Genomic DNA, 15411 nt, shown 5'->3' with positions numbered 1-15411 from the left:
GTTTTTATATCTGTGTCGTTAACGTACACTCCGGTGGACGTGAACTATCTTGAAGCCCAAGTTGACGATCTTTGGCAAAAAAAATAATTTAAAAAAAATCACACTAGCTGTTGACGTGATGGATAATTGACAGCCGTGTCAGCCAATCAGCTAAGTGATAAGGCATAGCAACACTGAGCCTATTGGCCGAGGGCGGAAATGTGTAACCAGTAGGATCACTGGAATTTTACTTTATTTTTTTTAATGAATTCTGCACTATGTGGACGTTTTTATGAAATAGGATCAAACAGGGGAAGGACAGAAACACTCCACTGGTTTTTCCAATAAACTAGTGTAGAAACTATCTGTACGGGTGTTTTTATGTAACAAAAACATGTCCAGCATCATTAACTTCTCTGCCACAGGGAAAACTTCTGACACCCTTCCAGTCTACTGCGCCCCCTTCTGTCAGTCTGCAGGTCGTTAGTAAATATCATCTGTGTCCCAAAGTGGTCAAAAGTAACATTATCAAGGTGAAATTGTACTATACACATACACCACTTAAGACACGTTTTGCAGTGTTAAATATTATTGATTTATTCAATAATTTGCATTAAATCAAATTACATGTGATTTCATAAAGTGTGGAGCAGCCAGGTCACAGACACTGACTGTCATAATCAGGGCCGATTAAAACACAGCAGCTTTACAACTATTCATTGAATCATGCAAAACAACTGTCCAATCATGCAGCACAGGTAATGAAAAATATTCTAAAGTGTGCTAATTAATGTAAGATCTGTAATATGATTGGAAGATCACAAATCTTTCTTTCAAGGAATAATGTTTTCAGATGTACAGGTACTCTCAAAACGATGTCAATTATCAGTCATCACACATGGAAACCATTCACTGACAGCACTGGCACGAAATGTCAGACAACAAGCGTATGAAAATAAAACAGCAATACTGTTTCGACTTTAAATTACCACACGATATATTATACATTCAAGCAATACTACATTCATCACTAAGCTGAACGCTGTGGTCACAAGATTGGATTAGAGGACGTCAGTGGTATGATAATCCTAATGATCTCTACCCACAGCAAGGAAATGCAAAACAACTGCTGTCTTGAATACGGTTCAATTTCAAGTGACTGCAATCTAGCAATCATTCAACGTGTATCAGTGCTTCAACTGTTTTTTGTAAAACACATATTCGAAATGTTCAGATTTCTTAATTAAGGAGTTCAATTGCTGTTCATGACGACATCATCACATGTGAAAAGGGAACAAGAAACATTTTCTCTCTCTCAGTCATTTTGTTTGATTCAGAGGAAAATCTAGAGACTTCGCAGCTACACATGAACAAACAACACAGCCATACAACATTCAACCTATTGTCTTTAAAAATATAAAACCTGCTTTTTACAGAAAAGTCCATAGTTTATCTGTATGTGCCTTTGAACTGTAAATACAAAGCAGTGGCTTGTCCCTCCTCCATACTCTCACTGACATTTGAAATCTCAACGCAGCCGAGGACTTGTGTCTGCAGCGACTTTTTCATCTGGCGCATATAAAAATATCTCACAACACATAACAGTATTATTGCGTGTGAGTCTGACTAAAAAAAAGAAACACAAACAAGAATCAAACCTCGACACATTTTAAAGCTTCTGGTGAATTAACATGTCATTAAAACATCAAATTGTACTTGCTGGTGTTTTTACGAGCGTAATACATGAACTCTGTCTCAGTAATACTGCACGCTGTCATTTACTTGAAGGCATTATAAAGCAAAAAAGTTCTCTACTTAAGTAAACTTTAAAAAAAACCTTTTCAAGTCAAAAAGCCATAAATATATTAATAAATCCAAGACTGATAAGACTTGCAAACACTATATTTCAATGGCCATTTGTCCCATTTTATAGGTAAATTGAATGATTGTGTGGTGCGCGCAGCGAGGGAACAACTAACTCCAAAACACATCTCAAAGGAGATAATAATGTATGTGTGTCCTTTAAGAGCGCATTGTGTGTGTGTGTGTGTGTGTGTGTGTGTGTGTGTGTGTGTGTGTGTGTGCGCGTGCGTGCGTGCGTGTGTGTGCTGGGGGGGGGGCTTGGTTTGGCAGGTCAGGTCAGGCTGAAGGATAATCACTGGCACGGGGGGGAGTTGAGGTAGATTTTGGCAGGTCACTGGGGCTTTGAAATGCCATTCCTGTCCATGAAGTCTTTAAGCTTGGTGGGAAAATCTGTCATAACTCCTGTGGCTCCCAAGTCGAACGCCCTCTGGAAGTCCTCATCGTCGTTCAGCACCCAAATGTAGACCTTAAAACGAGACGCGCACACACACATCACACAAGCGGAGGGAGTCACACAAGGTTCAAGAATGCGCCTGTACTCTTAACAGCAGCGTTTGAAGTCACTGTAGCCTATTTTTGAACTTGGAGGAACACTGGACATTTCCCGGTAATTGCTCTTATTGTAACTACAGCACCAACACTGCAACCACAACAAATAGCTCTCAGCATGCAGATGGGCTCCATATTGATATCAATCATTCTTGGAGGTAAAGATAAAACAAATGCAGTGACTTAAAGGGACAGTTCCTCTTACCCACAGTGCTATTTATCCATCAAGATTATTTTGGTGTGAAATGTCAAGTTTTGGAAACATTGCTGCATTCTCTCAAATATAAGTGAACTCGATGGTACTCGGCTTGAGGTGCACAAAAACGCCCCAAAAAGTGCATTTTAAAAACTGAATAGTAATGTCTCTTTCCAGAAATCATGACCACGTCAGTCAAGATAATCCACAGACCTTCTTGTGAGCAGTTTCATGTAGGAGCATTTTTTTAGCTACTGAACTACACTCACCGAGAGGCTTGTGCTCACGACACTACAGAATGTAAACATTAATGCTGCTTGTCTTCTTCGGCTGAGCTGCGAGATTAGTGCACTTAACTTTTGTATATTGTTGACATAAGGCCCCAGATCAGAGGATCGTTGGGAGGTCGCGTTGCCAATGTTAGCTGGATATTCAGCAGGCTGAATATCTGGTTGAGCCGCTGATGTGTTGGGGAGTCAGGAATGAGCTACAGCCAATGAGAGCAGGCGCTCCTCATTTTTCTCCCTGCTGTCATTTGCAGTAGCTCTCTGAACCTGATCTCATCATGCATATCTTTGTATGGAGTGGGCACAACAACAGCCTTTCTATCACAACAGATTCATGCAAGGTGTTCAATATTTGTAACTGTGTCATCCATACGTTCTTGCTTTTTTCGCAGAAACCAGTGCACAAACAATTTGGATGGTGTCATACCCTTGTCACAACTTGTGTCTGGTCAATTTGATTGTACTTTGTGACCCACTGGCTCCATTCAGTAATGTAGCATGCAATGCTCACTGACTGCAAGACTCCTGATTACAAGACAGAAATTATCTTGGGTCAGTGGGTCATGATTTCTGGAGAGAGACGTTGCTTTGTGCACCACAAGCCAAGTGCCCTCCAGTTCCATTATATTTGAGAGAGGACAGGTGATATCTCCAAAACCTGCTGACTTACACCAAAACAACCTTGACGAATAAAAGACACAACAGGTAGGAGGACATGCATGCAACATGCATTTTTGATTTAGAACTGTGAACTGTCGTTTTAACATTCACACAATTCTGTATATTTGTTAAAAGTTGCTATTAATTATGAAAATCATCATATATATATCATATTATATTAGCAAACAGCTCTGGAGCTCAAAGAAAGGGGAAAAGTAGACACAATGTGCATCTACTACATATTCAATTATTTGTGAGGATGACTATCGATGGGGCATAACAGCAGTTTTACCTGGATTCCCCTGGCAGTCAGATGTTGAAACAGAGCTTTCCTCATCAGCAACCTGCAAAAGAAAAAAAAATACTCGTCTGCAGGGAGAAACTGAAAGTGTAGCAGAGCAAGAGACAAGTGTAGCCATATAAATGTAAAAATACATTTTATAATAATGAAGTCTCAGAGTTCTTTCTTGTCTCCCTGTTTGACAAAATATTAAATATTAAAACTTCTCAGGGAAAACACAGACATACACAATTAATGCATCTATACTGGTGTAGAAATCTAAAACCTTGAGTCATTAATATGCAGTACTCTGAAATTAAAATGATTTCATAACTTCTGACAAATTAGTGACTTACCTGTCGGCAAGCCAGGTGATGATTCGCTGACTCCTAGTTAATCTGTTTGGATCTTTAAGTCTGGAAAAAACAAAAGAAACAACTTGTGACATCCCACTGATGTCAGTCACACTTGACAACAAATAGTGTCTAAGTGAATTCATGTTATCAATTGCATAAACTTCTAACTAATCAATGCTCTTTGACTTATTGGAAGTGCAACATGATCAACTGCATTTACTCTGTTTGTGGAACAAGTTCAACACATTCTGCGGAGATTCATTCAAAGACATCATTAACAAAAGTAGACGCAAATGAAACAGGCTGGGAGGAAAGTGTCTTCATCACATAATAACTTGTCGAGCATATTAAACATAACAGATTGATGATACGTGTACACAACTTTAAGAGTGTGTGAGGGGGGAATTGTAATTGTTGTTAATCCTTAATGAATGTTCAGCATGATAATCTGCTCTGCGACCTTGATCCTTACAATCCACTAACACACCCTCTCCAGACGAAGGGTGTGAATGTTTCTTTTAATAACTTCATTAGAGAGTGAGGTCGTCTTTCAGACAGCATCGCGGCTCAGGTAACAGAGACAGAAAGGACACACGTACAAGAGTCGACCACTACATCTTAGGCAATTAAAAAAACAAAAACAAAACAGAAATTAAAAAGCTACATTTCATTAAAGAAAACAAAGTAAAACTGTGAAACTTTGTAACATTTTAAAAACCCACACCTCCCAGCATCATAGCATTGTGTAAGAGAGGGGTAATAATAAGCATGTCCAGACAGGCGTCATGTTTGATTTCCTTGATTTGCACCGATGAGACCCATTCTGGGACTTAAGCTAAAGTAAAAAAGGAAAGAAATCACTACCCCTGTGAAGCAGGCCTCAACTTATCAACCTACACCACCACATGTTGTGTGCTGGAAGACTGATACTTATCATCTCTGGTGGAATATTGTGTTACTTTTGTGTCTTAACGACAACTAGAACTGTAGTCATGTCACTACATACTGAGTGCTGATGCATGTTGCTGTCAGAAATGTCTCCTGCAAACTGTTTTTTCCCCCCAAAAGCTTGACAAATGCATTGCTTACTTCATTTGAATATTTTATATGTGTGTAAGTGTGTGCATGTGTGTCCGTGCGCAGTGTGTGCACCTACTTGGTGATAATAGAAGGCATGGGGATCTCCAGAAACTGCTCTTTGAGGGGAACAAAGGGCAGCAGGCCTGTGTAGAAGAGGCCTAACAGCTGCAACACTCTGGGAAGGCTGAACAACACTGGAATATGAGGGTTCTACAAAACACAAACAGAAGATCTGAATGTTAGGCCTTCTAGATGGAAATAATATTACCGCTAACAAGTTCTTTCCTTAAGGGAGATTAATTCTGACTGGGCTGAAAGTAAAGTGAGCTTTAAATTAATGTAATAACTGTACCTCCTTGTAACACTTCTTTACAACTTGGTTGCTGGCGTTGCCCCAGACAGTCAGATGCTCTCTGTCGTACTTAACAACCAGCTCAGACACCTGAAGGGATTAAATAGTCATTGTTACAGGAACTGCATAAAAGAGAAGGTGCCCAGATGTGAGGCATGAATCAGATATTTGTTAATGTCATGATACTGCTTACTAACAAATAACAACTACTGAGGAGCAAGCAGTCCTTTAAATTGATAAGTAAAAACTGCATTTTAATAGAATCAAACCTCCTCAGTTTTTCAGGATACTGGGGTAAAATGTTAATGATGGAGCCTCATTTTAATGCCTGCCTGACAGACCATATGCATAACTTTAGATTCACTATGGTGAGCACTAGTGCTGCTTTAGAGGACGTACAAAAAATCTGATAAAAATTAGCAACTAAAAAGAAAGAAGAAATGTTGTGTTTTATACCAGAAGAACCAACACAAAGAATCACAGAAACAGAGATAGACACACACACACATACCTTTTTGATGAGCGTGTCATTGTTGACCTTGATATCAATGTTAACAGGCGTGTTAGGAAATGCATCAAAAACGTCCCTGAGGAGAGGAATGCGCTTGTCATCTCCCCCCTCACAGAAACACTCTGCACAGACAAGGACAAGTCAAAATCACATACATAAAGTCAGTATTCCTACACACAATCCCTGAGGACCATACTGACCAATGATGATGCTGATTTGCGGCTGTGTGTGTGTGTGTGTGTGTGTGTGTGTGTGTGTGTGTGTGTGTGTGTGTGATGTTAGCTTTGTAGCAGTCAAGTGTACGTGATGCTCACCTCTCTGAAAAGTTACACCCAGCTTGCAGAGGTATGGAGGGAGCTCCTGCAAAGAGCACATGGACAGTCAGTGGTTAACAGAAAATAAATACAGCTGATAGTCAGTCAGAGCCTGTCGGGTCATGTCAGGTCCTGTGGTGAGGGTGTTCGTGCTGAAGACAGTTAATATAGCGGAGACAGGAAACCAGGCAGGTCTAACCAAGACCCATGTGTGCTTCTCTGCTGTTCTCTGTGCTACAAGGCCAAAGTGCAGTTAAACTGTAAAGCTAATCTTCAGTCCCACGAATGTCGTTTGGTATCAGTTATTTAAAGCTTCTCAGGAAACAAAGGTCACGTTCCATTAAACATTTTGTGTAGCTGTAGGCAATCAGAGATGTGAATCAACTGACTCACCATGAATTTCTGATGGATCAGATTTTTTTTTTTAATCACACAAAAGTTAATCATGTGACGTATCTGGTGACTTATAGACCACCTAACCTGACCAAAGCACATGATCCATGAATGCTGTTGCCTCATTAAAGTCTATACAAAACACATGACTGCATGTTGTCAAGTCTTTAACCTAAATATTTGTGGGCCTCTTGACATCAAAGATGCCCAAAGAGTTATGTTTGCATTCGGTGTGTTCTTGAGGTCTAATGGTTGAAAATATATCCTTCCTCATATAACACTTGCAAAGTCAAAGTGTTTTAGGTCCAGCAAGTTTTCTCAGTGTGCAGACTCCTTCTTCCCTGCATTTGTGGGCACAATGTAGCATACCTCAGCATGTCCCAAAATTAACAAATTTCCATTTCTGTTAATAATAATGTGAGTTATTAAACTATTATTGAATTTTTCCTTTTTTACAGGTTATCTAGATAAAGAAAATAGGACAGCCAGACATTTGGAAGCAAGATGAGAATATAGTGAAGGCGCAGTTATTTCCCTGTGATGATGCAGTAACTCACAGCGTAGGCCAAGTCAGAGATGTAGGCATTGACGCCGGTGGACCTCCGCAAGTTGGAGTCATGTGAAACCACGACTTGTTCGTCTTTCGTCAGGTGGCAGTCCAACTCCAGCATGTCTGTGCCAAGTTGCACGGCGCTGCAAGAACCAACACACAGTACACATAGTGTGTTGCTGAACCTGGGAGTATTCACTGACTATTAATCTCACCACTGAGGTTACTGACATTAAACAAACAGATACCAACATCAAACATAGCACATACAGGTACAGTACAATCTTAAAGCAGTTCACCTCACACTTTAGAAGTATATAATCTGATGCTTTGACATGAAGAGTCGAGTGTGTATAAAGAGGAAAAACTGACCGTGGTCACAAACATTCCGCTACCCAGCTCAGATGACACATTCTGACCACAATCACAAGTATAAGCACCAGTTATGTTTCACACATAAATACAAAACTCAAAGAAAGAGCTTTGTCATTGTGACTAAGGTTTAAACTCACTGCTTGAAAGCTGCCATGGTGTTTTCCAGGTTTTCTCCTGCTCCTGCAGTGACAAAAAATAGAAAGCTTTTAATATTTGCATTGCTGTGGGACATTGTCCTCACTGCTGGAAAAGGCCAAACAGGGACAACCATTTTGTTTTATGTGTTACATGGTAAAGTAAATGTGTATGCAACTTTGATCGGTTTCCTGTAACAACTACTGCAGGACACCAGACAATAAACAACAATGACAACCCTGTTGATGGTGGCACGGCAATAGAGATACTGCACTGTGACTAAAAAATGCAAACACATCCATAACAAAATGTTAACAGCACAACCAGCAGTGGATTAAGTCACCAAACACTGAACAGTGGCCCTATTCTTACTATTTAAATATGTAACTAGCTCTTAGGGAGAACTGAGAGTTGTCAAAATAACTTACCATACTCTTCACATAATAATTACCACAAACATATTATTCCTTCCTGAAAAATATGCTAGCTATCAAAAATTAAGTTACAAATTATGTGAAGACCTGTGTGTTTTTCACCGGGGGGATGAAAAAGAAACAGAGAGTAAGAAACAGAAAATCCAACATGACACTTGAATTCAAACAGGTGCTACACACTGACTCACCTCCTCGATGGGAGATGTGCCTGCTGAGGAAAGTCTCTCGCTTCCTCCGGTGCAAAAGGCTCGGGCATTTCAGCAGCAGGGCAGAGGTGAGCACGTAGCCCGTTACCGTTGACAGGACATACACAGCAGCACACATCTCCGCTCAGTCGGCTGCAGAACAAACACAACCCACAATTAAAGTTAATATCAACAGTGAAGTGAAGGCTTTCAACAAGCTCACAGGCTGTGTTTGTTTCTTTGTTTCTTCTTACAAATAATAAATGATTAAATCAAATACCAAACATGAAAAAAGGGCCAACATAAGGGTTTAAAGCTGCTTACTTACCCTGACCAACAGCCAGGTATAACATTTATCATGTTATACTTGGCTGATGCCTTGATAACGTTCATTCATAAATGGAGATAATAAAATCTCCGCAGGTGAGGGCTGAATTCATACTTTACGAATGATTAAATATTTCAAATTGTAATCACATATTCATGTAAATCACACTAGTTTATGCCTCTGAAGATTTACATGCCAGGCACAAACTGAGGTTGTCTGATTTCCATACTGTGGGACAGAGAACCAAAGCAGCTTAACTCTCTGCATATTTTCTGCTGTTCTGAAATCATTTTAATTATCCAGGTCGCAACTGACACTGTCACTGTTTACTCAGCCTCTCATTCATTGACATTGGGACAATTTGCGCTGCCTTGTTTTCCGTGTTGGAGGAAGAGTTAACATCAATATAAAATATCAGATGACATTAACGCCATTGCTAATTTCTTCCTCACAGCAACTATTAAATGACAACAACGGCAAACATCTTACCCACGATAACGTTCTAGCTAAAACAGGCTAACGTTAGCTGAGCTGGGCTCGAACCCACAGGATACAATCTTACCTTTGTCATCAAACTGTTTCGGTTTTCTTTTTGTTTTTGTGTTGACTCAGTTAAGTAGTCCCGGTATGAGTTCTTCCTAGCCCAGGAATATGTACAGCAAGCTACTTTATATGAAGACAGACCGATGAGTTAGCCTCTTCTCCTCAGCTCCAGTGGTATCTGCGCCTCACAGCTGTCTCTCACTACACATACACCGGCCAGTGCGCTGTCACCTGGCTGCGCATGCGCCGCCCCCAAGACTGAACTTCCGCCCGATTATTTCAGATTAAAAACCAAAGCAACTCGACAAAATAAGAGTTGTAACTACATATCGGTGATTTTTTTTATTTAATTATTTTTATTTTTATTTTTATTTTTATTTTTTATTTTTTTACCAAAACAAGTGTTAGTACAGTGAGTTTTTTGGTACTGGCAGGTGTGCTGGTATTTAGAGTAACATTAAAAATAAAGCACAGTTGACAATAGTCAATCCAAAAATAAAGATAAGAATACAGTTATGACGACAAACGCTTTCTTCAAGACCAGGGAATAAAAGATGTATGATATGCTTGTAAGAAACTTAATTGAGTATACACCTGTAGCCTACTTCCTGCATGTCTCCTTCCTGTATTGTATCTATGCACAAATAGATCTATTTCATAAAATGATGCACAAAACATACGTGCATCAAATTACTAAATTACTTAACCATATAGTTTTGGGGAAACATTTTCATTCAGAAGAGATCCTAATTGGCATATTCTTTATGCACAAAGAAACTAAAAAAAACTCTATTTGCCTCAAGACTGAATAAAGAGTATAAACAAACTGACCTTAAAGGACAAAACAATTTCATAATGTTTTACTTTGTTTATATGTGTCAGACAGAAAAAAGATCTGAATTTGATTCATTACCTCAGTTTTATATCTACTCCAAAATATCATTTAAAAAGATTGCATTACATTAAAGTAGTTATTATCTTATTTGTCATTTGTCAGCTAAAACATTCCTCCTCGATACCAGTCTCTACGGTTCAGTGAGTTGAGTCCTGATTTAGTCCTCTCATCCACCAGATGTTGCTAATGTGCAGCTGTAAGTGTAAGAGACAACCTGAAGGATAAATTACGCACAAAAGCAACATGTAACTTACAGGGAGCTGAGTGTTTAATGGCAAACTTTGAAAAATGTAGTCTTCTCACTTTGTATATTTAGGCTGTAATATTAAACATCAGCCTATTCCTTTAAGCTCTGTAAGTGATGCCTGAACAATGTCATAACCAGAGAATATCCACAGACCAATGTTCAGGCTAAAATCTTGCCCATTTGTACCAGTCAAAGTTCATTTTGTGCAATAAACCGTCTGTGGAGATGTGATACACACCCTGGAGAGAAATATTTCAACATAGCATTATGTACAAGTCATTTCTTTGCAGCCTTCCCAAGTCTTCTTTTAACCGGGTGTGGGTTTGCTGTTAGTATAGAAAAATAATCAAAAGATCACGAAATGCCTCAAGGTTTGACAGACGTTCTGGAGGAGTGGAAATGTCTGGAAGGAGAGTACGAACAACTTCAGGTAAGAAACTGAAGGAAATCAGATGATTCACATAGAGCAGCTGTATAGCAGCTGCAACTGCTTGATGCACTGATTGCTTGCTGTTGTGTGACGAAAACCACACAAAATGTTTATGATATCCAGAAGTTAAGTCTCTTCTAAAATTGTCGTATATGTACTCAGTTTAATATCAAAGATCTTGGCTGTGCTCCGGATTGTAATCCACCTTTTTTTCTTTTTCTTTTTTTTTTTTTCCTTTTTTGGTTATTGATGTGACCCCATGTTCTTCTCATCCAGGAGACACATCGACTGTACATACAGAAACTGGACGAAATTTCCAATCTACAAACCAAATGCACCTCGTCCATTTCCAGGCAGCGCAAAAGGCTGAAGGAGGTGTCCCAGCTAGTGAAAAAGTCAGTTTATCAATGATTGATTTATAATTTAAGAAAGACAACAACACGTCATGCTGTTTCACCCATCTTATTCATCCGATGCAGCACTGGACCATCAGAAGAAGATGCTAAGACCTTGGATGAAGTCAAAGAGAAAATAAAGGCTCGACCAAATGCTTTCTTTGAAATGGAAGCTTTCCTTCCCAAGAAAAATGGGTGATGACTTACAGTTCCATCGAAAGCAGGAGCAAAAATACAAGTTGATCTCATTACACTTATTTAAAGAAATAAAGACTGAATAGATACATGTGTTCCCTCATAGTTAAATTACAAGTATAATATGCTTGTTTCATCAGGTTGTACCTCAGTCTGGTTCTTGGAAATGTGAATGTGACTCTTCTCAGCAAGCAGTCAAAGTAAGAACTGACCATCCGCTTTTTATTTGTGCAGTAATATTTGTCTGGTTAAACATGATTTTTCTGCCAGTGCCTGTTCAGATTTATCTGTTCGCACCATCATAATTCAGTGACTGATGAGCCTCTAACACGCTCTTTAAATCAATGAACTCGAAATAGGTCACTTATTTCTCTAAATGACACATTCCCTTGGCTGATGAATGTCTGTTTCATTAGTTACTGTGCATCAAATCGAGACATGAATGTGTCACGCCCTTTTCAGATTTGCCTACAAAGATGAATATGAGAAGTTCAAGCTGTACCTCACAGTGCTCCTGCTGCTGTTCTCCTTCATATGCTATTTCTTTGTGAGCTACAGGTAGGCATCATTAGCATATCGCACATCAACAATGCGTTTGTGACGTGGGCACTACATGTACCGCACATCTTATCACAGCACTTGTCTTACATCATGTCCCTGACTTTAGATTCCTTGATGCAATCTTCAACTTCCTGCTGGTGTGGTACTACTGTACGTTAACGATCAGGGAAAGTATCCTCATCACCAACGGCTCCAGGTCGGCCACATTTCTACCTTCCAACCATCCTTATGAAATACAATGCAACTAAAACCTATTTACGTTGTTGATTAATCTATGTATTATCTTTTCAATTAATTGATTTTTTCATAGAAAATGGTCAAAAAAAAAAAGTTGATCTGTCTTTCCCAATATGATGTCCTCAGATGTCAACAAAAAACATGTGAAGTGTGATCTGAAATCTAAATAACATTTAAAGCTACACTGGATGCTTTTACAGATAACAAAATCAACCAAGAAGTGGCCTAACAAAGGATTAAGTGATTAATTCAAATCAGTTAATTGATTTACATTGCAGTTCTAAATAAAAAGGTATTCTTCACCTCACTGACCTTCACTTTTTACATTATTAAATGCAGCTAGTCATAATGGCTTTTAATCATCTTTAAAAGTATGAATATCTAATAGAAATGTGTCCTACATCATAGAATCAAAGGCTGGTGGGTTTTTCATCACTACGTCTCAGCTTTTTTGTCCGGTGTAATGCTGACATGGTGAGTAGAAGAAGCCCCTAAATAATAGATTATGAACAAATGAATATCTATTTTGATACATTAAAACTTGGAAAAGTTGATTCATACGATGTTTGCTACTGATTTTTATCCATACCTATTCCTATAAAATACCTTAACAGGCTGTTTCTCTCCTATGTTCTGACAACTTTCCCTTCATTCACTCCCAAGGCCTGATGGGAATCTGTATAAATCATTCAGGAACCAGTTCCTTGCCTACTCCTTGTATCAAAGTGAGATACATGAAACACATTTGTATTTCAAAATACATGAAATACAGCAATTGCGCAAACGTTTCTGAATCAAACCAAAACCTGATCGGTGTTTCTTCTTCTGCCTGGAGCACAGGCTTTGTCCAGTGTCTGCAGTGCTATTATCAGAGCGGGTGTCTGTACAGGCTGCGAGCTCTGGGAGAGAGACACAACATGGACCTGACCGTGGGTGAGATAACACTGGCCAAGGACACAGATCCGCTCAGCCAAACACGTCATGATTGAATATTTAGTAAAAATATTAATAATTTGGTATGACTGGGGCTTGGCCATCATCATCATCATCATCACAAGACAAAGTGATTAAAACTCTTGTGTGCTTCCTGTTTTTAGAGGGATTTCAGTCATGGATGTGGAAAGGGCTGACATTTCTTTTGCCCTTCCTCTTTTTTGGACATGTGAGTACAGCGTGTGACACTGACACCATTTGTATCTTGAGAGATTTCCACAAACTGCTACTTCATTAAAAATCCTGCTTTGTCATGGTTTACATTGGGTGCTTACATACTAATGTCTCAATATTATTCTGCATAGTCATGATATGATGCAATGTTTAGGTTTTTGGTGATCAGTTCAACCTTGCTGCTGTTTTGCATACTATAGCACATTCAATCAGTTTTCTCAAGATAAGTCTTTAAGTCATGTTTTGTCTTGTAGTTCTGGCAGCTCTTCAACAGCCTGTCTCTCTTCAGGATGGCTCAGCTCCCAGACTGTAAAGAATGGCAGGTTTGTCCTTTCACCAAAGTTGAACTATTTCACCCAGTTCTTTGTGTGATAACAGATAAATATATGCTCCATTTGTCTATCATCTAGTCAGCATCAACACATCTTACCCGCTGAAACTGTTATTGTTACACCACAGTTTTGTGGTGTGCTGTCAAATCAGCCTCAGAAATTTAGATTACCATCTTTGAAAGTAACTCTACATTTCTTCTGAACACTTCATCTCAGCCTGATCCCGTCCATATTACAAGAAAATGATAATGAATTAAAGCTTTTATGCTTACTCATGGTTTGCTTTCTACATGTGCCAGGTCATGATGTGTGGTCTCAGCTTCCTCATTCTGTTCATGGGAAACTTCTTCACCACTGTTGCTGTGGTCCGCCAGAAGCTCAAGACCAGGAAACAAAAATCAAAGACTCTGTGATTCTTAATGATGACCGAAACAAGATGCTGTGATCTTCTCCGAATGAAGGCTTATGTCATTGTTACTGCCGTCATTAAAGTTTGCTACGTTAACATGCTATCAAATTAAATATTTTGGCTAAGATTACAACACATGTACAGACACAGGAACATGAAAACATTGTACCCCATTAAAGGTTGATTTCACAATACTGGTGAATTCGTATCTATCTCAAAGGAATAAAAGTGCCTCCAATAAAGAAAAACATTTTCAAACACGAACCCCTTTGTGCGGCTGTTTTTGTTTTGTACTTCCACATATTTTATGCTTGTGCAGACTCGTGTCCAAATACGTCTGATTACTTTATTGGCCTTTTATCCGGCTGAGTTAAAGTTAGGTGTGTAGTTTCCCTGCAGGGGTTTTTAAAAGATACCCCTCATTTCATCTCATTATGTTACAGTGCACTGAAGATGGAACCAGTATAACTTAATGCATTCACTCGTGTATGTAAGTAGAATTCACTTGAGGATTTTTCTATTACTTTACACTTCACCTTCACTACATTATAAGGGAAGACTGTGTTTCTTCCCTCGTAACAGTTTCCAATCAAATCTAAGTGTTACAGATTAAAATACACAACAGCTAGAAAGGTGGCAGCGGCCACCACTATTAAAAAAGTAAAACAGTATGAAACTGTATTGACCTTCAGGATCAGTTTGTTTGAAATGATTGAATGAAAACAAAGATAGCTTGTTTAGGCATGAAGAAAAATCAATCAATCAAGATCTGTCTCTTCTGATTAAAATCTCTCCCCCAAACTACACAGTACACCGTTGAGTAACAGTAGCAATACAATGCCTCAAAAGTAACTGCATTCAAAGTTATTCTCTAAAATACAATCAGAGCATTAGTGACAAAATGTACTAAAACTATCAAATGTAAAAGTACTCATATGGACAATGGCCTCTGTCAGAGTTATATTACTATGTATTACCGCATCATTATCATTGATGTAATTAATGTAATGTTAAGAGCATTTTAATGTTGCAGTTCCAGTGTTTTAATAGCTTTATGTACCATTGAGTGTTTCAATCTAACAGCTCTTCTTTGAAACTGATGGGCTCTTTAAAATCTCAATCTAACATTTATACTTGTTTAAATAAATGGGGTAGAGGGAAACCTCAACACTT

General features: G+C 38.8%; 2 protein-coding genes across 2 annotated transcripts; one reads left to right on the top strand and one right to left on the bottom strand.

Annotated features, from left to right (window-relative positions):
* Positions 1–550: 550 nt before the first annotated feature.
* gdpd1 (glycerophosphodiester phosphodiesterase domain containing 1) lies at positions 551–9600 on the bottom strand. The gene is made up of 11 exons (XM_037083776.1): positions 9390–9600; positions 8503–8652; positions 7883–7925; positions 7378–7513; positions 6428–6473; positions 6114–6235; positions 5603–5692; positions 5327–5460; positions 4171–4230; positions 3827–3878; positions 551–2308 (listed from the first exon to the last, which is right to left on the bottom strand). The coding sequence occupies exons 2-11, from the start codon at positions 8636–8638 to the stop codon at positions 2174–2176; spliced, it is 954 nt and encodes a 317-aa protein (XP_036939671.1). The 5' UTR covers positions 8639–8652; positions 9390–9600; the 3' UTR covers positions 551–2173.
* Positions 9601–10712: 1112 nt separating this feature from the next.
* On the top strand, positions 10713–14502 carry LOC119005908 (ion channel TACAN-like). Its single transcript, XM_037074004.1, has 12 exons — positions 10713–10942; positions 11219–11337; positions 11422–11532; positions 11673–11732; positions 11995–12090; positions 12200–12289; positions 12739–12804; positions 12994–13055; positions 13171–13263; positions 13428–13492; positions 13752–13820; positions 14129–14502. Exons 1-12 carry the CDS (start codon positions 10874–10876, stop codon positions 14240–14242), a joined length of 1014 nt encoding a protein of 337 aa, XP_036929899.1. The 5' UTR covers positions 10713–10873; the 3' UTR covers positions 14243–14502.
* Positions 14503–15411: the final 909 nt, after the last annotated feature.

The sequence above is a fragment of the Acanthopagrus latus genome, chromosome 2 (genome assembly GCF_904848185.1).
Source record: "Acanthopagrus latus isolate v.2019 chromosome 2, fAcaLat1.1, whole genome shotgun sequence".
NCBI classification, from domain to species: Eukaryota; Metazoa; Chordata; class Actinopteri; order Spariformes; family Sparidae; genus Acanthopagrus; species Acanthopagrus latus.
Note: the sequence above shows the minus strand (reverse complement) of the source record. Positions and strands in the feature narration are given on the sequence as shown.

Coding starts and splice junctions, on each gene's coding strand:
- LOC119005908 (XM_037074004.1), top strand. CDS start 10,874: ATGCCTCAAGGTTTGACAGACGTTCTGGAGGAGTGGAAATGTCTGGAA. Junction 12,091..12,199: donor TATTTCTTTGTGAGCTACAG/GTAGGCATCATT, acceptor CCCTGACTTTAG/ATTCCTTGATGCAATCTTCA. Junction 12,290..12,738: donor CTCATCACCAACGGCTCCAG/GTCGGCCACATT, acceptor CCTACATCATAG/AATCAAAGGCTGGTGGGTTT.
- gdpd1 (XM_037083776.1), bottom strand. CDS start 8,638: ATGTGTGCTGCTGTGTATGTCCTGTCAACGGTAACGGGCTACGTGCTC. Junction 6,236..6,427: donor GGGTGTAACTTTTCAGAGAG/GTGAGCATCACG, acceptor TTGTCTGTGCAG/AGTGTTTCTGTGAGGGGGGA. Junction 5,461..5,602: donor TAAAGAAGTGTTACAAGGAG/GTACAGTTATTA, acceptor TGTGTTTTGTAG/AACCCTCATATTCCAGTGTT.